Here is a 22,131-nt window from a genome sequence, read left to right on the forward strand (position 1 = left end):
TTATAAAATCTCTGAATTGATTTTTAATTGTTTTTTTCTCCAAACATTACACGGAATCTCAATAATGATACAGTATATATATACATACACATCAGTGTATATCTTTACCTAAAAAGTAGAGTCATCAGACAATGCGACTGTGCGTTTTCAAGACAGGGTTACATTTTGGACGTTTTTACATTTTTTGTGTGTAACTGGAATAATCCACAATTCCGGGGTGACATGTCGGGTGTTTGGGTTCGGAAAACGGGGGCAGTGTGTGAGCTGCCGGGGTGAGAAGATGGCAGGGCTGAGAGGGAGCAGCGATATCTTCCTCCGGGAAGAAGCAGCAGCAGTGCAAATTAAACGTTGAGCTGTTCTAGATAACACAAAAATGGTAAACAGCACCACGGTGTGAACCCAGAGTCAGTCTCTCTTTTTGAGCTGGGATCATAACATCTACGGGTAAGCTTGTATTCCTGAAAAGAACGTGAAAAAAAATGACCAACTGTTAAGATACATTGACAGAAATGCCGCTCTTGAACCATATTGGATGCGTGCACGTTCTAAACTCTTTGAGAGTCGCTCCTGGGTGAAACCTTGACTATCATTCAATTACAGATCTTTGGTACGGACCCGAGAGGTGATCCATTTAAAAATAGCTTCAACAAAATCTTAAGAGACGCATCCAGGAGTTTGAAGGTTGAATGTATGAGGCGAGCATACGCTGGAAGTGTTATCCAGTTTGGAAGTGGTAAACTTGTGGACCTGGCGAGGGGGTTCTAAGGGATCTCCCTCATTAAAGCGAGGGGGAGTGGGATCCCTTCGGCCCAAGTGGGAGTCAGGGAGCACTGAAGGGCGTGAAGTGTGATGCTTCCGGCGGTTTTGGCGGACCGAGTCCTTTTTCCAGGGTCTACATCATCCCCATCTGCATTAGCGTGTTGGCGTACGCCATGGGCTTGACATTCGGATGAGGCTGGAAGGCAAAGTGAGGAAGAAACCATTTGTACAATTGTTAACCAGTACTTTGGTGCTGTTTGTATTCACACCGAGTGCTCCCATTGGACAGAGTGTATGATACTGACCACAGCAGTGAACTGGTGGAACTCTGGCTTGAGATCGGATCCCCTGAGGTGGATGAAAGCTCCTTTGTTTCCCATCTGGTCACTAGGGGACGGCGGAAGACCGGTCGTTATCGACCCGTGGCGCTCGGTCATCCAAAACGGGGCGAGGGGTTACTCACCAGTAGTTGGGTGCCGAGAAGACTGTGATGCACTTTCCTGAGTGAGTGACCTCGTAGCCCTCCGCCTTGACTTCGTGACTTCGGATGATGAAGTCCAGTTTGTTCTGATCCAGGAAACGCTCAGTCACGTCGGGCCCGAACTGGCAGCTCACGCCTCGCTTGCTGACGGATCGGCCGTTCTGCATCAAACACAGGCGTTGAGAACATTCTTTCTGGAAGTTATTGAAATAGGCTCATGAGGTTCTAGGGCAGCGCTGACCTGAGGCTGGGGGTCCGACCACAGGAGGTCACACATGGGACCTGCAAAACAAAAACGAGCGGGGGAAAAAAAACCTTTGCTATAAACCCAAAATGTTTCTGTCGAATAAATATATTGTTTATTGCACTACATATTATTTTTTTAAATAACACACAGGCTGACTGTACCTGAGTCTGGAGGCTGTCTGTTCCTCTCGATCTTCCTGAGGTCCTCCAACGTGACGCTGTCTTCACTGAACAACCCACCGTGCATCACCTGAGGTACAATAAAACCAGATCTTGACTGTTCACCACTAAAACACTTTTTTGAAGAAATACCGGATTTTAGCATAGCGTGTTTTAGCAACGTCCGTTCCCACGTTGCGGCTCTCCCTACCAGTATTTTGCTGTTGATGCACTGCGCGAGTGGCAGCCACTGGAAAACCTCGCTGAACAGCTGGAACATCTGCGCCGTGTACTTGGCTTTCACCTCGCCCTCAAAGCCGTACATCTGGTTCATGTTGTCCGTCTCGTGGTTACCTGCGGATCGGCCATCTTAGGTTATCGCTGCAGAAGGCGAAATGGGCCGTCGTGCGTGTTTCCGCTCTAACGCTCACCTCGAAGTAGGTGAAAGTTGTCGGGGAAAAGCAGCTTGAAGCCAAACAGGGTGAGAATCACCTCCACGGAGAAAGAGCCGCGATCCACAAAGTCACCATTGAACAGCTGATTTCAGCACAGTTAAGAAAAGGTTATAAGATTGGAAGTTGCAAAAATGCTATCAATGCTAATCTTTAGCGCGTCAAGCGCATTTCCCATTCATATTTGCATTAAGCTAGCGGGCCAATCTGAAACCAGGTTGTTTGTTTTAACCACATAAATATTGACAGTCAGCAGTTTGAAACCGAAAGGATACGTAAGGATTGCTCTCCGACGGCAGGCCGTTCAACTCGAAAATGTTGAGGAGATCGTAGTACTGCCCGTGCGTGTCGCCACAAATGGTTATTTTTTCCGCCTGTTGGGAGGATAGGAAGAATTGACTCATTTGATCACGGGGCAAAAAGTATTTACATTCACAAATATGATGGAGAATTTAGACCCTTCGGTGACTTTCGACCTTAAGAAACTAAAAATTCTCACCTCTTGTAATGCGACTTCAACGAGACTTGGTAGTTTGGATAAAAGGTCTTTCACTTGCACTAAAATCTGCAAAAGACAACAGTTCATTGCACATCTGCTTGTCTCTGCCTGTCTGCGCTTCCTAGTGTGAGCATTGCCTTACCTGATACGCGCACTTTCTGTGCAATTTCTTCTGCTCCTTGAACCAGTCCATCATTTCCTTCATGAACTTCAGCGTGACCTTGCCCTCCTCCAGCTTGGGGCCCGTATAGTCGTCCTCGATCGCTGCGACGCGAGAGGGGCATCATTTCAGAGCGAGAACGACACACTCTTCGGATGGGGTATGTAATTTGGATTTACATGGAAACAATTAAATGTTCTTTGCGCACTCATTCTGCCACTTACTCATGCTTTCGATGTCCAGCGAGTCGACGACTGACTTTTTGATCTCGTCGCTGGCGATGGCTCTCTCGAAGGCCTTCTGCTTGACGATCTTATTGCATTCCTGGTACTTCATTTTTGCGTCCTTGTCGTTTGGTCGAACGCGCACTACCTGTCGTTACACGAGGCATTTAAAAGTTGCTCTTGTTCGACTTTATCGCCGTATTGACACCCACCCAAATTTGCGTCATTCATCAAGATATTTCTTCAAAGACAAGCAGAGTGCCTCAATGAGGGATTACTTGCATTACTCTTAAAGGGACGCCACGACACCGACACTTGCACGCTCGACACTTTGGCATTACGACAGGATTAGCTCATAATCCCTCTTTCAAAATGTGGAGATTAGATGAGTGGAGACCTGGCAAGGCCTTTTCGGGTTTCCTTCTCTTCAGCCCACCTTACCGTCTCGTAGTCCTTGAGCGCTGCCTTGAATTTGCCCAGTGCCATGTTGGAGGTGGCTCGGCGGTAATAGCCTTTGATATAGTTCTTGTCAATATCCAGGGCCTTGGTCGCATCCGCCAAGGCGTAGCCGTAGCACTCGGTGCGCAGGTACGCCAGGCTGCGGTTGCTGTAGTAGATGGCATTGGATGGATTGACCTCCAAGGCCTCGGAGTAGAACTTGATTGCATTTTCATAGTCTTTATCTGCATATTCAAGCACAAACATTCTCCGTCAACCTGGTCATGGTCGTAGGGTACAGGTTGATATATTCAAAATCGAACAATCCTGCAAAATCAATACAGTTGTCGTTTTATGGAAATACTGAGTGCTGTTGCTCAAAGTCCTTTTTTTTTTCAGAGAACAAAAAGACATTGTTGTTCAAGGAATAGAATCCTATTTTTTTTAAGTAAAAAGTATTTTCCAGGATAAAAAGCAAAATTTTGTATTACTGTTACTCGCTAATTAAAATATGACTATTACCTTGTTGAACATTTACAAAAATACGACTCTGATTAAGAAAAAAAAACTTTAATGTCATAACATTACGGCTTTTCACCCCTTCTAAAATTAGCAATTATTCTGCGCGTACTGCATTTACGATGTTTAATTGGCCTTTGGTAAAGATGATAATAATATTGGCGAGGAGAGAATGCAGTTGATCACATGATGATTCTGCTTATTTAACGAGAAGATTCTAGCAACTTCTACGCACGGCAAGTAACGTCAATTGTGTTTTGTAAAATCTTGCAAAAACAATCGGTCATGTAGTTTAACGGATCGGGGTCAAAGTGACTGTGAAATGAACTTGACTTGCACGGGACAATGACCCACGCGGTTTAAGACGAAGTTAGCCGGAGCTAGCCGAGTGGGCTAAGCGCTTTCAGGAGCTCAATGAATGGGCTTCACGCGTTAGCCTGCCTCGCTAGCCTAGCATTACATTGACGCGGGGCTGTGATCTGCGCCGTTTAAAAAGCATCATTAACCCCCTCGACGCGATCGGCGGGGACGCTCTTGTCTGCGTTCGGCGGCTGAAGCGAGCCAACAACTTGACAGGGCTGCCTGCTCACCTTTAAAGTATTTATTGGCCTTCTCCTTGAGTAGCTCGGCATCGTTTACTCCCTCCGCCATCTTCTTCACGCTGCCGTATTCCGACGCATGCGCCATTGACGGACTGTCGCAAAGGTCGCAAAGTTGCTCGTGGTCGAGCCTAACGAGCATTTGTCTTCTAATGTGTTTATTTTGATTGAACAAGTCAAAATATACTCTAAAACACAACTTCTTAACTAAAACTACAATTAACAATGTTCGCCAACATTACGTAGAACACAAAACACCAAACGACGTAAGTACGTAAGTATTATTGCCATTATTTTTAAGCTAACGTCGATGTTAAATATTATTTATGACATGAAATTGAACTAAAAACCAAAGTTGGCAGTATTTTCCTGTTGTATTTCCTCTTATAAGCCTGCAGGGAGCACTACTGACATGGAAACTTGTCTTTGCTTCATTCAATTTCAGAGAGAATGTGAAACATCGCCTAGAACATACAAAATAATAAAAATAAACAACGACTCAAAAAGGTGGGAACTGGTATTGTATTCGTTTATTTTTCAATTGCCCATTCAATTATATTTTAGATGTATATTTTGCTACTAACCAGTAGGGAGCACTATAGACATTCACAAGCGGCTCAGCATTCAGAGGTCAGTTGTTTTCTTTCCAAAGTGTGTGTGTATATATATATATGTGTGTGTTGATTGATAGGCCCAGTGGACCGTGTGACAACCTAAAACCAAAACCAGCATTCCCCAGCTTTATTTGATCCAAAGCAGGAATTTTACATTACAAACGTCTCATGCCACACCACCAAACAAAATTGTCATAGATATACAACACTGTACTAAAAAATTGAGGATCAATCTCATCATCTACTTGTTTTCCCAGGCATAGGCATATAGATACATTATTATTATTCAATAAATCACAATTGTCCGACCAATTACGTGTAATTGGATCATGAAACAGTGGTTAGGAATCACTGAACTAAACACAGTATCCTGTATGTGATATGTGCCATTTAAAATGTTCTAGAAAAGTTCTAAGCATACCATTTACTAACCATATTAATTACGAGGGAATATGTGGCTTGAAGTGCTGTGAAATGACACACTCAAAATTATAAAAGAACAAGCCAGAGAACACACAACAGTACTTCTTCACACATTATTTTGGTCTCCTTCCAGGTGCCTCCAGGCGTGAGGATGTTGCTCGAGATGTTTCCTGCCATCTGGGCACAGCAGGTGACCTCCGGCCTCCGCAGATGTCAAAGTGAAGAAGACAAACAAAGCGCAGGTGCGCATCCACACAAATGCAGGCACACGTACACTATTTACAAAAAGTCAGGGGGTATTGGGCTTTTGGGTGAAATGTCAGGATGAAGCTAGAATTCCCTTGAAGCCTTTACAGGTGAGCTTAATCCAGCACAAAAATACTTGGACATTCTCGAGACTGAAAAGCCTTGTTTCCACCGACAGAGAAACTCAAATCAAGTTCAACCTTAAGTATTCTGAAATCTCACCAGAAAGGCCCCAATGCTTAATGTTGCGTACACAGGCACATATACGACACACTGTCGCCTTAAAATAAGCCGTTTGCCAAAAACATAACACAAGCTGAAGCAGAGAGTCTCTCTTTTCCGCGCCAGAGCTCCACTGGACAGACTAATGAGAGTGGCGCCCCGGGAAGAAAAAGGCCACTTTTGATTTAAAAGTTTTTGGCTTACTTCGTTAACGAGGAGCCCATGAAAAGTTTCATAAATTACTGTGACGTGGACGAGTACGGCCCAGTCGGCTCTCCTTGCTCTGACTCACAAAGCAAATCCCGCAGTCGAGAGTAAGAGGCCCGGCAGCCAGGTGAGTCACTCCACGGTGACCCCCTAGTGAACACTCACTAACCCCACCGTGTGAGTTCACTAACTTTCCCCTAAGCCAGAAAAGCGATGACTCGTGTCTCCCGCCGAGTCATATAACCAGAGGTGGCAAAAGTACTCTCACTCTGAACCTAAGTACAAACTAAATATTTATATAAGTATAATAAAAAAAGACCCAAGTATGTGCAGTACTGTCTCTGTAAAAAAGGTTAATGTTAGGCCCAAGTTTTTTTCTTGATGACGTCACAGCGCCCCTTACTGGCGCACTGACAAATTGCCCTTATCTGTGGCCATTTCTGGAACGACAGTATCAGACTTTGGCGACTGGGATGTCCCGAGAGGACTGGATACTCTTTTCTTTCCCACTAAATTAAGGTTTCATGATTTCGACATTTCATTCCTCTCAAGAGGAAAAATTGATTTTACAAACCGGTAAATTGAGTTTCGTGCCTTGGTCACGGGACAAATCATACTAAAAAGTCAAGGCACTGCCGTATTGGTTACTTCCCACCACTTCAGACAGTATAACAGGGCTCCTGTCTATTTTACTCGCGTGTATATATAAATAGACGAAGGTGGGACGGGAGCTGACGTGAGCGCCCGCCCTACGCAAGAGTAAACGCAGACGGTGAGTGGGAGAGACGCCGTAGGAGTGAATTTGGCAAGCTGGGTTAGTGGAGGAGGAAGATCGCTCTCCTCTCCAGCCCGGAGCCTCTGGGGGGGTCCTGAAAAAGTTAAACAAACATAAAGCGAGCCAGCGAACACGGAGACGGACGAAGGTCGCCGGGAATGTGAGTGACATTCCTTGGCCAGCGGCCAGCGAAGGATGAGGCCTAAAGGATCGAAGGCGGTATATGTTACATAGGCCTGACGCGGACCTCGCGCTATTTAAGACCGCAGCCCAATCGTGTTTTCTCTTCAATCCCCCGGGGCGATTTTTCAGCGGCTTCCTCTTCCGAGCTGAAAGATAAGATGAATTCCCCCCAAAGTTTACATACTTTAGCGATCCCGACTTATCTTATCGCCGGTTATGCAATCTTAAAAACACCCTGCAACAGCCGTTATCGACACTTGCGTGTGTTACCCGTCTTGTTTTTTTGACTTTCTCACTAAAACGTTCAAAATATGCGGCACTCGTATAAACCGTGGAAGTTTTTCGTTTCGGCAAACTAGATGTTAAAGAAAGTTTTGCGATTAATATTTTCACGATTTGGGAAATGTGTCATTTCCTTTGTAGCGTTCGAGACACGCATGTTGACTCAGGAGCAGTTCATTAGTAATTTTTCTGGAAATCCCATCTCACCGCCATGGCTACCAAATAATAAACCGAATAGCCAGCTAACATTTTAATTATGTCGGGTATTATTGTTGAGTCTCGTCTGATCAAGTAGGTCACCAGTGAGAGCTTCAGCTTTGAAATGTAAACCATGTGTTTTTTTTTTTTTTTCCCCCCTCTAGTGGGCAGGACTTTAGAAACTAAATTTAACTTAAATTAGGAAGAGGGTTTATCGTCTTCCCCGTGTGCTATTTCCTCCTCTATCGCAGACGTTGGGTTCCTGCAGAAGCCTGCATTTTTAGGTCCCCTTTGAGTCATAAATGAATCCATGCGGCCAACCTCCTGTTGATCAGTAAATCAACATCCTGAGGTGACACATTGCACGCTGAGCCGGGTGGAGGGGGCGTGGGGGGCACAGCACGGAAATTTCATGTAAGAGGAAAAAGAAATGTGGCGCATTACCTGCCCCGAGAAGTCTGCTGCTGCCCGTTTTTTTTTTAATAACCTTTCCACATTTAAACCTGTTTTTTTAAAGCCAGTTAAAGAAAGCATAATTTTATTTCGCTCCAAGTTTTTACGGGCGAATGTTGTAAGTAATAAAATGTCTAATTAAAGATGGAGGAGGTGATAAAAGTAGGTGACCAATTTCAAAATATAGTACAGCAAATAATACTGTTATTCAAAAAAATAATAAAAATAAGGTCATGGTTCAGTTTGTATGGAGTAAAGAAATGTACCGGGACTCCATTTTATTCAAGTTTACAAAAAATAAGCAAAATAATTGTGTAGAAATAAAACACACACTTGGGGGTGAGTCAAACCCTCTGTCACAGAGTGGCCTTGTTATAACGAAAGGTAGAAAATGGCAGATAATTAAAGCAAATAAAAAGTAATTGCCCAGGGAAGTGAAAGCGGCCCAGATTCCTTATAAATTAAATTAAGATGGAAAACAATCCTGCCAAATGAGATCAGTTCCAAGCCCGCGCTTGTGGTTATTAGCATAATCAACCACTTTATATTTCCAACCCTTTTTATTTTACATTTACTTTTTAGTGTGCCTATGTCATCTCCCAGGATTTTTTTTTCTTCTTCAGCCCCTCATCTCCTCCTCGCTTCCTTCCCGCCCAGTCACATTCTCACAGACCTCGTGCCGCTCGTCGTCTCCGTCTCGTTGTCATCGCGAGCTTTTCATGTGCACGCGAGGACCGCATCATCTGATGCGCACCCCAAACAGGAAATGAGAAACTCAAGCAACTATGTATGAGAATGGAACATACATGAGAAGAAGCTTCTATTTTTTCCCCGTCCAATTCAATTCACACTCTCGCATCCGTCACCAAGGAGCCGCGTTTTTTTTTTTGCGAGGGGCTGTCAAAACAGCTCACTTGGAGTCAGACAGGCCGCTTTGGTGTTTGTTTGCCACCACACCACATAGTCGTACCAAAGTGCCAGACGGGCAACCGGTTAGAGCGGGAATCCCTCGGGATTACCCTTCAAAGCGACAGTGGCGCTTGGCCTTGCGGTCGACCTTTTCGCACGCCGTGTTGTTGTAGCGCGTTTGTTTTACTCGCGGCGGCCTTGAGCATTGCACGCATGTCTGAGCTTTCCCACAGAGAGGACCACTATTATCACGATGAGTCAGGGTGTGTGGCTTCACAAGACTACTAGGTTGTATTTTTTTGAGGTCTATAAATCACACTTTTATTTTTTTCTCCCCCATAATTTAGCTGAGACTCAGGTGAGTCTTGAGCTCAGACTGGCACCCCAAAGTCCAAGTTCCCCAATTGACATCAGCGCTAATGCTTCCAAAATATTTGCCAACTGTCAAAAGTCGTTGTCATGGCAACTGATGTGTGACATGGCTAGTTAAGCGTGGCAAATACGTTATCTTTTATGTTTTGTATGCCAGCTGTAAGGCACAAATGCGGCTACTGTAAATATCCAGTTTAACACTGAGAAACCATCCAGGATGTGGTGGCGCTGTGTGTGTGTGTGTGTGTGTGTTGGAGGCGGGGGGGGCTTTCCTCTTCCTGTTGTGTTACTGTTGGACTTTCCTGTCAGTTAGTATTAACTACTAATAGAGCTTTGGGTGCCTCCCAGACGCTCCTACAAGATACTTCTCTTTTTTTTTTCTTCTTCTTCTTTCTTCTTAATCTCCAGTCAGTTTGATTCCTTCCAGCGCTGTCTTAGATCACATCCTGTGCACTTGGGTGGCCAGCAATGGAGATGAGAGAGCAGGTAGACGAGTAGAACACGTGTTCATCAGATGCGACGTGATTGTTTCCTCGCTCGTCTCATCGAGCGTGTGGGAAAGATGAGCTGTTTGTTGTTGAGGTCTTTTGGTCTTTTGTCATGAAGAATTTGGGTGACTTCTCACATCCGCGGGAGATGAAGTCGACTCGTTTTCATCAGATTACTACTTTTGGATGTGTAAACTCAACTGTGGGCACTCCCCCCTCCCCCCTTTGTTTATTTAGACAGCGAGCGCCAAAGTGCTGCCCGGCGGCATTACCAAGATGGCTGCCAAATGGCGGGCTTGCGCCAAACATCATCTTGAATTAACTTGACCGCATCGTTTAGAGAGATGTTTGATTTAAAGTGGGGATGGGCGAGGCTTTGGTCTCCAGGGTTGCATTTGGCTTCGAAAAACACAAAGAGCGGCCGGGCCAGTCATGAGCTAAATACACAGCGCCGACCACCAAATCTGAAGTTTATGACGGCTGCCTTAAATCGCTCATGTTGGAACAAGAACACGTTTGATTTGGAATGATTGATGAACTCAAAAAGGTCAAGAACGGATTTAGTTCATCCATCCGTTATCCATCCGGCCGGATTTCGCGTGATGCTAAATTCGTTAAGTCGTGATGGAATTTGTCGGATTCGAAGATGACCATCGACTTTAATCTAGACCGCGATGGAATAGCGCCAAGAGGAATAACTTCATTTTCCCTTGTGGCGTCCCGATCACAGGAAGTGGGCGTCGAAGGATGACTCAGTGCGTGTACTTTGACCTCCGACGCCCACGACAACACCCTGACAACCCCCACCCTCTATAATTAACCGACTCCCCCTCCCCGTCTGAACCTCTTGATGCGCGACCTCGGAGGAGAACGCGTCCCGGGATTATGGCGCTGATGATTCATAGTGACGTCCCCCTCCGCCCTTTTTCTGGTAGGGTGGGGAACAGGGGGTCCCGCATCCCCACCGCTTGTTGCAAAATTTGGGGTGGTCGATTTAAACATTGAGAAACGCACATGCAGCTTCAAAGTGTAGTGGAAGGAGGAATGTGGTGTCGATTTGGGAATTCAAAGCTAGCAGGAAGGAGAGGGTGGGCGTGGTGGTGGTGGTGGGGGGGGGGGGTGAAGTAAACCCCTGCCGAGTCTTGTTTTGCTCATTAGTTGTATTCCCTGGAACCTACCATCAACTTGCTCCAAAACTTTGCTCTTGGTGTTTTTTGTGTGCTCTTTGTGAAGCACTCTAAGATCCCCACAAGATGGCACCAAATCAAATAAAAGTAGTATCGGTGTCAAGGAAGTCTTTTACGATCTTTGTCTATCCACACATGCAGGTTAAGATCAAAAAAAGAAGCTAAATGATCTCCAACCGAAGATCTAGAGTGGACCTGTCACTCGTTGAGGATTTGTTCCAGATATGCGGTCCTTAAAGTCTTAAAGATGCTTCTCTCTCTCTCTTTGTATTGTTTTGCCCGTTGCCCCGGTTACCGGTAGGGCCGCTACCATGTCCAGACTCGTGTCCATATATCATCATCAATCACTTCGAGTCTCATCCGAGGACGGCTTCAGTCGGATCCCACTTTGGGCGCTCTGAGAGTGGAGGATGTGAAGATCCAGATGTAATTGGTACCTTCCCTTTTTTAGCGAACATGTCTCTCTCACCCCGAGTGAGTCAGAGCAGTTTGTTTCAGAAGCACTCAGGCATACTTTCCCTTTGTACGTCTTTCTCTTTGAAGAGTTTCTCCTTCTTGTGTTTTTACCCCGACAGTCATGATGAAGGCAAACTAAATCCTCGGACAGGAACATTAAGCCCGTATGCGGAGCGTCTCCCGGGCGCATCCGTGTGTGGTCTTTGGGTTCCATCTCACCCTCATTGGAGTTCTCTGCCCCCATCGGCCGCCACGGTTCAAAACTCCCAATGGTGCCTTCAAAGAGCTGCCGAGCTTTTTGGGCCACAGACGTTTGCGAAAAAAAACTCAAAAGAATAGAAGTGCGATGAGACCCCCGATAGAGGTAAACTGCAGGTGTGAGCTACATCAATCACGGTAATGACAATAAACTAAAAAATAAAATACAATACACACACCTGCCATAATATTAGCAACAGATTGTTTGGCGATTCTCTGTCAAACATTTGGAGTCTTCTCCTGACCATCTGGGAATTGAGTGAATTATTATCGTGTTGTTTTGAAGCAAGCTCAAAGCATTCTGGGCAACATCATGAATGATGCCGCGTTTTTTCTTTTTTTTTTGTTAGCCACCTGTAGCATCAATAGCCACGGGCAGGCAGCTGTATGCAGCAAGACATCAAAGTGTGTTTCTAAGGTTGCACGCGAGCGGGAGTGACTCGACGCCGCTTCGCTTGGGTATCCTCACTCGTTCATCACGTCGAGTCACCAGTCACACAACACCTGCTTGACTCGGATTACGTGGAAACACTTGAGATTTAAGTGTCCCCCCCTGATGTTCTCCACATGCGCGGGGCAGGCTAGGTGTCAGCAGTTTTTCAGCCACCACTCATCGAAATCCAGGAAACGGCTTCTGAGAAATGAGCGATGCCTTCGAGGATGAGCCCACTTGTGTTCGCTTACCCTCTGGGAGCTTTCCATTTACGCCGTGACAGATTTACGTGATCCTCTTCGCGTTGCCACGCTTCGTCATCACATGGGAGAGCTGCAGTACAATTTCAATGTTGTCGTTACCCCCCCCTGAAGCCCCGCCTCCTTAAAAAAACTGCTTGTTTTGCTTGTTGTGGTTTGTTAATGATGCCTTCTTGTCCTTGTAACATTCCAATTACATCTACCCTGCCAAGGCACCACAGAACTTCATGTACCTCGGGGGGGGGGGGCGGTAACAGTTAAAAGCTGGCAACATACCTCGTCTTGTTTAGTTTTCATTTGTTTATCGTCCTCAAAAGTGTTGGCCCGCTCCTGAAGAATCCTGGCCAACTCAGGCTCCTTTTTAAACAAGACTGCACAGATCGCCGTTACCTTGTTAGCCACGCGAAATTATGTAAGTTCCTCGGGGGGGGTTATTAATGTCAACGGGTTCAGTGTATTTTTTTTTTTTTCTTTTTTCACCCATGTTTCATTTTCCATGTAGTCACAGCCCCTAAAAGTCTGGGCCGTACCAACGGGTCCGGACCTGCGCTCGTCATTCCCAATCCCGCCTCATGGGCTGCCGGTAATCCTCAGCCATTTTAGGAGCATAGGTGGGGCCCCATTAGGAATGAGGTGCACACACGTTAACATTTTTGCCGTGGCGTGCGTCCAAAGATTCGGTGCCAAGAATGGCGTTGCACATCTAGGAATGTTAGCATTCACCGGGTTATCCGCAGCGATGGTCGAAACACAGCGAGTAAAAAAATCAACAATGTAGCTCAACACATACACAAGTACACTTGTAAAATCAGTGTTTATTTCTTTTTGTATATTTACAAAATCTTGAAATATGCAGCGTTTGTTTTGCTTTATTCCTAAAATACCTCTTCGTTGTTTTTATGTGGAACCCATCCTCGGATTTCCGAAAGGCACATTTTCTGTAACGCCCTTAAGTGCCATTAGATGGCGCTAAAGCCCTGACTAATAAAAAAATAGTAATAGAGTCAAAGGAAAAACGTGATACATCGCAACTTGGGAGGTCCCGTTATCGCTTGACGAGGCGCTGAGCATTTTCAGTGCAATTAAAAAAAAAAAGTTCTTTGCAAGGCATTTATTTGAATGCATTACTATTCGGGTGTTTTGTTATTGATAGCTTGCAGTGTATTTGCAGTTGAATTTTTGGGGTCGCTTCACAATTTTCACAATTTGTCTCGTAAAGGGGGGGGGATGACTATAGTGCAAAAAAAAAAAAGATAAAAGACAAGCCAGTAATAGAAACTACGGCGTCAACTTAAGTCTATTTGTAAAAAGCTTCATTTGTCTAAGCTGACATTCATTCATAGAAAGCGACCAAAAATATCGAAAAACACTTTAAACAGACGGAAAAGCAAAGTCCAAATCAGTCGGAGGGTGTTTCTCTCATCCCTCCTGCGCCGTCCGTGCCTGCTGTCCTTTGTAAACACACCTGCCGCAACGGGAAACCCCCAAGAACAACAGCAGCTGTTTTCCATGCCTCCAGCTTCATGACCTCGGTGGCAAACATCTCTCGTCCCATCCGCGTCGCCCACGTGACACTTGTCCGTCCCAAAATAAATTAAAAAAAAAAAAGTATACACAGTAATGACATCAATGGAAGGCGAATCACGCCGCGATTCCAACATGGCTGACTTCCACCGGAGCTCCTGCTCGTATCTCCTTTTCACCATCAGTGTTCCCAAAGTGAGCTTCTTCCGTGTCATTTCCAAGTCTCAAGTTTTTTTAGCTACACTTGCAGGACTTGACAATCATGTTAGAAAGCTGCTCCACCTAAAATCCAAAAGAACCCGTTAAGAACAACGCTAGGGTGTTCCGCTACGTTAAAAAGCGTCCCGCGGACTGACCTTGTGTTGCCTGCCGACGTAGTAGAGAATCGGAAGGGGCTCCAGCGCCTGGGGGACGCAGCACGGCTGGGCCGACGCTCCCGGGTTGTGGTGCTTGTACAGGGCCAGAATCTGATGGCAAGGGGAATTAATTTCTACAGCGCCGAATTTTTTTTTAAAAAACTCGTAGCCGTCTCTAATTGCCGGCATTCGCGGAGAGATGAGCAATCACGAGGGAACAGCTTCTGCCGTCGCGTCCTACCTGCGAGTATTTGTTCTCAGCGTTCCAGATGTAGGTGCAGGATCCCATGCAGTAGTTGGCGTGGTAACCGGTGGGCCGGTGGATCCACTTCCAGCCCAAGTCTTTCCTGAAGTCGATGTAGAGGCTCCTCACGCAGCAGGTTTCGGTCTGACTGTATTAGAAACAAACGCTTATTGTAAGATTTGATTTCGCAACTTTCTTTTTTAAAACTCTGTAGAACAACTTACGCCGAGCAGGTGTCTCGCGTGTCCGTCGAGCGTCTTTTCCGCGAGTTAAGATGGCCGCTGACGCTTTGTGGGATAGACATGGTCAAGATGAAGGGCGGCTGCTGGGTCGTCTGCTTTAACTGTCCGACGTCGCTCCGGTCGCGGTCGATCCCCGAGATGGAAAAGCTAAAAGTGGCGTCGGGGCTCCTCTGGCTGCATTCGCAGAAGAGACGAAGTTCGAATCCCTGCGCGTCCTCTGCCGAGACAAACATTCAGATCGGAATTTGCCCTAAAATTTGGCCGTGTCTCAAACTGACCTGTGCCTTGGAGCCAGTCCTGTAAAGTCTCGGTGACATCAAACGAGAGCCACTTGTCCTTCCACTGGTTGGTGATGAAGCGGGACCCCAGGTATCGGGCCGCCGGGCCCACGCCACGGTACAGCTCCACTCGTTCCTCGCTGGGTATGGTGGGCTGCTTGATGAGCATCCGCAGCTCGGCCGTGGTCAGCAGGCGACCGTCTCCCACGCTTTTACGAATATCCGAGATGTTGAACGATAGCGAGACGTTTTTGGAGTTCTTGGTGGTCTCTGAGTAGTTATTTTCTGCCGGATTGAGAAGAAAAAGACGGTGCCTTTAATTACGGCGTACGATCCCCGATCAACGTGAAGTCCAGGAACAATGGGTTCAAGTAACACGGTAATGTTCATCTGCCCCGTCGTGAAGATTCATGTGTTTACCTTATGATGTTCACCGAAGGGTTCAAATGAGCGCATTAAATAACATAAGTGTGTTTCATCGCCAATGTCTTTCCCAGCTGCGCACACACATTAGCAAAATTGAAGAAGTGCACGCTTGCCGAGCGTAATGGCAGCCAAATAGGAATCGATTCCGCAATGTTGAGCCTAAAGAAAGAGGGATTTGTTTTCGTACTTTTATTTTTTTGGGCGACCCCCATTCCTCCCTGCTTCCCCTCAGAGGCCGGCGTAATACAGAACCGTACAATAAATCAGGGGTGTCCAAAATGTGGCCCGTGGGTCATTTGCAGTCACCTATGTTTTTTTTTAAATTTCATGGAAACAAAATTTGGCTTGGTAAATGCTAAGATTATTTAAAAATAAATAAATAAATAAATAAATAAATAAATAAATAGATAGATAAATAAATAAATAAATAAATAAATAAATAAATAAATAAATAAATAAATAAATAAATAAATAAATAAACAAACAAACAAACAAACAAACAAACAAACAAACAAACAAACAAACAACTAAATAAATAAATAATAAGATAGATAGATAGATAGATAGATAGATAGATAGATAGATAGATAGATAGATAGATAGATAGATAGATAGATAGATAGATAGATAGATAGATAGATAGATAGATAGATAGATAGATAGATAAATTTTATTTTATTTTACCAGTGATGACCTACATCATCTTGAATTGTGCGCCTCCCTCTTTTGCCCATTTTTCTGCATGTTGCCCTCAGTGGAAAAAAAGGTTGCCATTAAGTTTGAAAGGATGAAACTAAGCAGAAATGGGTGACTCTGGAAGGCAGAAGAAGAAGAATGTATGTGGGATTAGTAGTGAAGTAAAGGAGGGTTGCAAAGGTGGGTGGGAACGGGGGTGGGGGGGGTTGGAATGTTTATCGATGCTGCTCGGTCTTGGCCCCCGCCCCGAATCCTCTATTTTGCTTGCGAATGCCAAAGCTATGATTCTCTCCTCTCCTCGTTTCACGCATACTTTCCGGACTTGGATCGGAGCCGTACCACGATCGCAGGTCCACGTCTTGCGCAAGACTTTTTACCAGAATTTGCGCTGGCGCTCTGACACGAACATGCGAGTCCAGAAGGCCCGAAAGAAACCGACGGCTCGTGAGGGGAAACCAGATGACATTGTGGCAGGCGCCGCCCTCGCCAGAGGAGAAAGCGAGCGATAATTGAGTCAAGTGAGATAAATGTGCCAAGGGTTAGAGAAGCGAAGTGAAACAGGAAGTGAAGTCACTTCTACTCAGAGGACCGCGGTCCGGTCCTCACTTCTACTTTTTAATTAACAAATCGGACCTATGATTGAACTTCTCCCGTCACATGGTTTGTTGTGCACTACTCTCTCTTACTTACACATATGTGCCATCCGCCAAAAAAAACAAAACTAACAAACACATGCACACACATGCACACAGGTGCTCGGTCGGGTATGGGAGGTTGTGAGCACTGATCCGCAGGTAAGCCGAGGGACAGCTGTTGTGACAGGCAGGCATGTAGCTCTGTAATTACCAGTGGAAAGAAATAGATTCCAGCAGGCGGCTCCACCCTCACCCATCACCTCACCCTTTGCTCCCCTATTCACTCCCAGACATCACATAGTATGATATCTAGTATGCCAAAAAAAAACATTAGTTTCTTTTCATTTTTTGCAATTTCCTCGTGTTCACGCCCACTACGGCGCAAACATACCTTTTTTTAAATGCATTAATACCTACACTGTTTTTGTAATCTAATAAAAACAATGTTTAATGAACTTAGTAACAACTGGGATGTATCTTTGGACTAGGACTAGAAGGATAATATATAGATATATATTTTTTTACAGACGAATCCTGAACTAAAAAAAAAAAAAAAGGAAGGGCCGTTGAAAACATCCTGAAGATGAAATGAAAGCGGACTTAGTCGACGCCGCGAGCGAGAGGTGAGTTCTCAAATTAAATTAATGGCTGCCGTAATTATCGTTTGCATTTTGGGTAGGACGCGCTTTGTTTTCATTTCTGCCGGCTTCCTTGTTTTTCAGTCCTGTCGCTTCTTGATTGCCGACATTCATTTTCACACGGCGACTCGCAGAATCATGAATTTGCTTGGCTTGATAAAATACTAGCTTTAGAAAATCCTTATTTGTGTCGTCTCATAAAAAACAAGTCAAAGTGGACGTCTTGCCAAATCCGACTTGATCTGAGTCCCACGCCCTCCTCCCCGTGTTGAAACACAAACTAAAACGATTACATCCTGAAATCCGCATCCCTGAGAATTGTGTGTGTGGAAAGTGTTAGTCATCCAGTAAAAAAAAAAAAAAAGAAAAAAATTTTTTTAAAAAAGGGAGAGTTGATGAAAAGAACAGAGAGACGTTAGCTGGTGTCCCACGCCCGTGTTTTTTTTTTTTTTCTTTTAACAATTACAAAATATTCCTCCTCACGTCCTCTCATGCGGCTGACCGGGGTCAAGCGCGAGCCAACGAGAACCAAAAGGGTTTGTTTGAAAAGGAAGCCGGGCCGAGGCTTGTTCTCTGGCATTCCGCTCTCCACGGGCACCGGACCTGAGTCACCCTTGAGATCTCTGCGGCCATCAGCCCGCCTTCCTTCCTGCCAAGCTAGCCCGTCACGCTCGCCAACGTGCGAGCGCGCTGATAGCCCGCTCAGGAAGCCCGGCGAGGAGGAGGAGTGACCCGGAAGGTTGAGGGCCGAGAAGTCAAGTAGTCGTTATCTGTACTTTCTTTCCTTCGTCCTCGCCAATTATAAAACGTCTTTGGTGAATGACAATCATGGAAAGAGTCCATAAAAAGGCGTGATGGAGAGCAAGTGACAGGATATGCGAGGGAGAACCTGACGCTTGAGTTACAGGAAACCCAAAATCCCTCAGGAGAAAATGAAAGGGGGAATGAAGCCGGGTGAAAGAGTGCACGTCATGTCTTCATTTCCCCACTCTGCTCTTTTCCATTCGAGCCCTTGCTCGAGAAAAAAAAAAAAAAAAAAAGAGGTCATTTTTTAAAAGCGCCTTTGTTTTCCTTCTGGATGGAGGTTTTCGTTTGAAGTGGTGGAGAAGGGAGGCAAAAGTGGACGCGCCGTGACGCATACAAACAAAGGAAGATGTGTTTATGGTCAAAGATTGCGAGGCCAGATGCTTGGTGGTGCTAACATGTAGAGCGTGTCATCATGTTGGGTGGAGATCAGAAGATCCTTTACGGGCCAAATTGCGCTTGAATCGTCGCCATCTCACATGAGGCGCTCGCGTTGAAATGCGAAGATTCGACCAGATGCTCCATGATGACACTTGGAATCATTTGATGGATTTAGCACATTTTTGAACATTGATAAGACAAGATTTGGAACTTCCCTAGGCACGTGTGTGGAGTTAAAAAAAAAAATAATTACACCAAAATTTTCTTTTTTTGTTAAGTTATCTGGCAGGATGAGGCAAAAACTCAATTCTTCATTACGCGAGCACAAAATAATTTAACATGGACAGTTTTAAATCAAATTGATGTCCAGATTAAGTGAGATATTCTAGAGGGCGCTATATAGAGCAATTTTTCTTCTGTGAGCAAAACAAGGCGCAAAAGTCAATTTTGAGATAAATGGTCAACTTGTAAAGTCATGTGGTTGAAGCTAATTCGAATTTCACGACCACCAAGTCAAAGTCAAGTCGTTCGGAAACTTTAGCCAAGCGAATCCCCCGTCCCGAAACTTTTGTCCGTCAGTCGTCTTTGATGAAGACCAAGAGGAAGGTTGTACTCACCGGTCATGTTAAACTTGTGGAGCACCTTGGCAAAGTACTCCTCCTCCTCTTGCTCCGTGGAGATGTTGGTCTGGCCCTGGGCCTGCTGCTCCCTCAGCATCTCCTTGGTGCTGTTGTAGAGCGACATCAGCGTGGAGGGGATCTCCTCCTCGTCCCCCTCCTGGTCCTCCTCGGGCTCCTTGGGGAGACGCAACTTGCTGAGGATCTGACTCCTGATGGCTTCGATGCGCTTCTTCTTCACCATCTCCAAATCCAGAGTCTTGCACGTGGACATGCTGCTCCCTCGGGCCACCGTGTAGACGGCCACCGCGATCAGGAGGGCCAGCTTCATGGCGCGCCGCTGGAGATGTGCCTCGGCCGAGTCCCGCCTCCGCGCTTCCCTCCCGGCGGGCCTGGAGACCTCGGATGAAGTGATTCACAGGTGGAACGGGGCGGCTGACGCAAGGTGTTTACCCTCAAGGGGGTGGGGGGGGAGAACAATTAAAGCAGTGTGGAGAGTCTCGGAGGTTCTGGACTGTGAATGGCTCCTAACATTTGGGTCTTCTGAAGGGCGGGCTGCTGGAAGCCCCTGAGTCAGCAAGGCCGCTGGTAGCACAATGACGCGTGAGCTGTCAAAAGCCTCGCACTCCAATATTTGGATAACCTCCCCACGTAACCTCTACTCGGACCTTCTCCTTGCGGACGGCCGCCCTCCCTCCATGTGTCGTTTCAGCGTCGTCGGGCTCGCCAGGCAGTTTCTCTTCACATGTTCTTTTCAAAAACACTCAGCCAAGCAAAAAAAAAAACACCACTTCCTCTGCTCTTCAACACAACCCGGGGACTCTGATGACCCAAATAGGGAGCCCAGAAAAGGCCGCTCGGACGAGCTGGTTTGTTTTAAAAGTCACTCACAAGCTGGCATGGAAGTCACCACGGATCTTCTCCCTTTTATGAGCAACAAACATGTGACCCGGCCGCAGCTTCACGTACATCCTCCGTGGCAGTGGCTGAAAAAAACGCTCGTTCCCCGAACTTTCACACACCTTCTCCTCCAGACTCAGCAGCACCACTGGGGGTATGGGTGGGCGTCCGTGCGTGTCCTCCGTCTATCCATGCGTTTGGCTTTCACCTCCGTTTTGTTGCATCTCCGCCTCCCCCGTGACACGGCTCCCTCTACACGCCTCTTTTTTACGAAAAAAAAGGGGGGGGGGTAACAACTTTCTGCCTCTGTCACAACTTGCCTGTGACAAAGTGATTTGTAGGATCTTAGCTCAGCTAACTTTTCACCCCTCCCTCCGCCTCCTCTCACTCGCGAAGCCTTTTCTGGTTCCCCGTCTAATCGAGCGCAGAGCTCTCCGCCCAGGAAATGAGGCTAACTGTTGCAGCGTGAAACATCTGCTCTGCTGTCTGCTGCCTTCTAGTGCACACTGAAGACTTTTTAATGAACACTTGGCATTAGCGTCGGCATTGGCTGCCCACACCACACCGGGTTTGTCTGTGGGTCAGCCTCATGACTGACAAGCTGTGCACAGCGCCGGCGTCACAGCGACTGACCACCACATTTAGCCCATGCCTGTGAAAGTTCAACGTCTGCCAGGCCGGAGAGCTTAAAGGCCCCGATCTAAGAGCTGGAGCTTTCTGGAGGGATGATACTGCTTCATCTCCTTCTATTGGTTTTGACTTTGACGTAGGTTTTCCGCCTACCAGTCGAAGAAACAAGCCACTTTTATCCATTTGAGTTGTAAATGACCCATCAAAGTAACCAGTGAGCATTTCATAAAGTGATTCATCACGGAAGCAGAGCAACTCAATCGACTTTGAAGGACATGCTGTGACCGCCTGGGCCCTCCGCCACTGTTTGATGTGGCACTTTGCGGAGGCAAGGCCGGTCTGGGCTAGCTGCCTTTTCCCATGAGTGTCACTTGTCATCTCGCCACTGTTAAAGAATGAGCCATTCATCGCAGGCCGACACTGAAAGGGGATCTTTAGCGGCGAGGTAGGCCAGACAAAATCCCCTAAAACATCCACTGTAACACAAACTGAAAGACAAAGCTCAGACACACATTTCCGCTGAGTCAAGCGATGATGCGTGCCAGTAAACAAATAACTGCCTGTCCGTCCCATCGAAACCATGTGTGATGATATAATTTTAGATATAATGATGGTATAATATTGTTCGGTATAATTCAGTCTTAACTGTCTTATTAGAAAACAAATAAATGGATCGATAACATTTAGGACATCCACACAATAATGCCTATCAATTTTTACAGTGAGGACAACTCACTAAAAGTACTTAATCAGTTGCACATAATTCAAATGTGGAAAATTGCTGAAATGTTCTGTTCTTATCATTAGAAATATTAAAATAATATATATATGTTGGTTTAGTAATAATAAGATTATTATTATATGTTGGTTTAACACATATATTAGTTATGTGTAGGCTATATACTTGTTAGATTTAGTCCGTTGTTTTTGTAACGTTTTTGTGTACGTGTGTGGTCATATGCTGCCCCTTAGTGGAAGAAAAGTTTAGGGTTAGCACTTCCCGTTTTACTGTGCCGGATTTAGCACGAGTCGTTTATGTTTCTCTGGCTGGACGGATCAAATTAAATGATAGTTAAAGAAAAAAAAGTCAAAACAGATAATTAATGTTCAAAATGTGTTGTCTAAGTTGTCCTCCAATTCTGGATTTGCTCACATTCTGTGGTTTTTTTAATAACCCCGTGTTCAAAATTTAAAAACAACAACATTTGGTTTCATAACGAGTCGTATTTCACACTAAAAACAAACAGCAACAGCGACT

At 45.7% G+C, this 22,131-nt stretch overlaps 3 protein-coding genes across 8 annotated transcripts in view; 1 reads left to right on the top strand and 2 right to left on the bottom strand.

The window, feature by feature from the left end:
* ppp5c (protein phosphatase 5, catalytic subunit) lies at positions 1-4,678 on the bottom strand. The gene is made up of 13 exons (XM_061281784.1): positions 4,528-4,678; positions 3,422-3,663; positions 2,981-3,128; positions 2,739-2,860; positions 2,597-2,662; positions 2,373-2,471; positions 2,077-2,182; positions 1,857-1,999; positions 1,649-1,736; positions 1,482-1,522; positions 1,223-1,401; positions 1,065-1,146; positions 1-955 (listed from the first exon to the last, which is right to left on the bottom strand). The coding sequence occupies exons 1-13, from the start codon at positions 4,676-4,678 to the stop codon at positions 893-895; spliced, it is 1,530 nt and encodes a 509-aa protein (XP_061137768.1). The 3' UTR covers positions 1-892.
* Positions 2,783-22,131, top strand: part of LOC133156046 (cyclin-dependent kinase-like 1) — a 22,869-nt gene continuing 3,520 nt past the window's right edge. For 2 of the 6 annotated variants that reach the window (XM_061281796.1, XM_061281791.1), the window contains exons 1-4: positions 4,638-4,810; positions 4,982-5,043; positions 5,707-5,815; positions 17,431-17,526. The gene's annotated coding sequence lies outside the window, so the exon portion shown is untranslated. Of the gene's footprint in view, positions 2,917-4,637; positions 4,811-4,981; positions 5,044-5,126; positions 5,167-5,706; positions 5,816-17,430; positions 17,527-20,585; positions 21,319-22,131 lie in introns of those variants that run through there. The other 4 variants (XM_061281794.1, XM_061281793.1, XM_061281792.1 and 1 more) reach the window with 4 other exon arrangements.
* Positions 13,298-20,493, bottom strand: tgfb1a (transforming growth factor, beta 1a). Its single transcript, XM_061281790.1, has 6 exons — positions 19,344-20,493; positions 15,147-15,431; positions 14,851-15,085; positions 14,624-14,774; positions 14,383-14,493; positions 13,298-14,308 (listed from the first exon to the last, which is right to left on the bottom strand). The coding sequence occupies exons 1-6, from the start codon at positions 19,672-19,674 to the stop codon at positions 14,261-14,263; spliced, it is 1,161 nt and encodes a 386-aa protein (XP_061137774.1). The 5' UTR covers positions 19,675-20,493; the 3' UTR covers positions 13,298-14,260.

This window comes from Syngnathus typhle, linkage group LG6 (genome assembly GCF_033458585.1).
Source record: "Syngnathus typhle isolate RoL2023-S1 ecotype Sweden linkage group LG6, RoL_Styp_1.0, whole genome shotgun sequence".
Lineage (NCBI taxonomy): Eukaryota > Metazoa > Chordata > Actinopteri > Syngnathiformes > Syngnathidae > Syngnathus > Syngnathus typhle.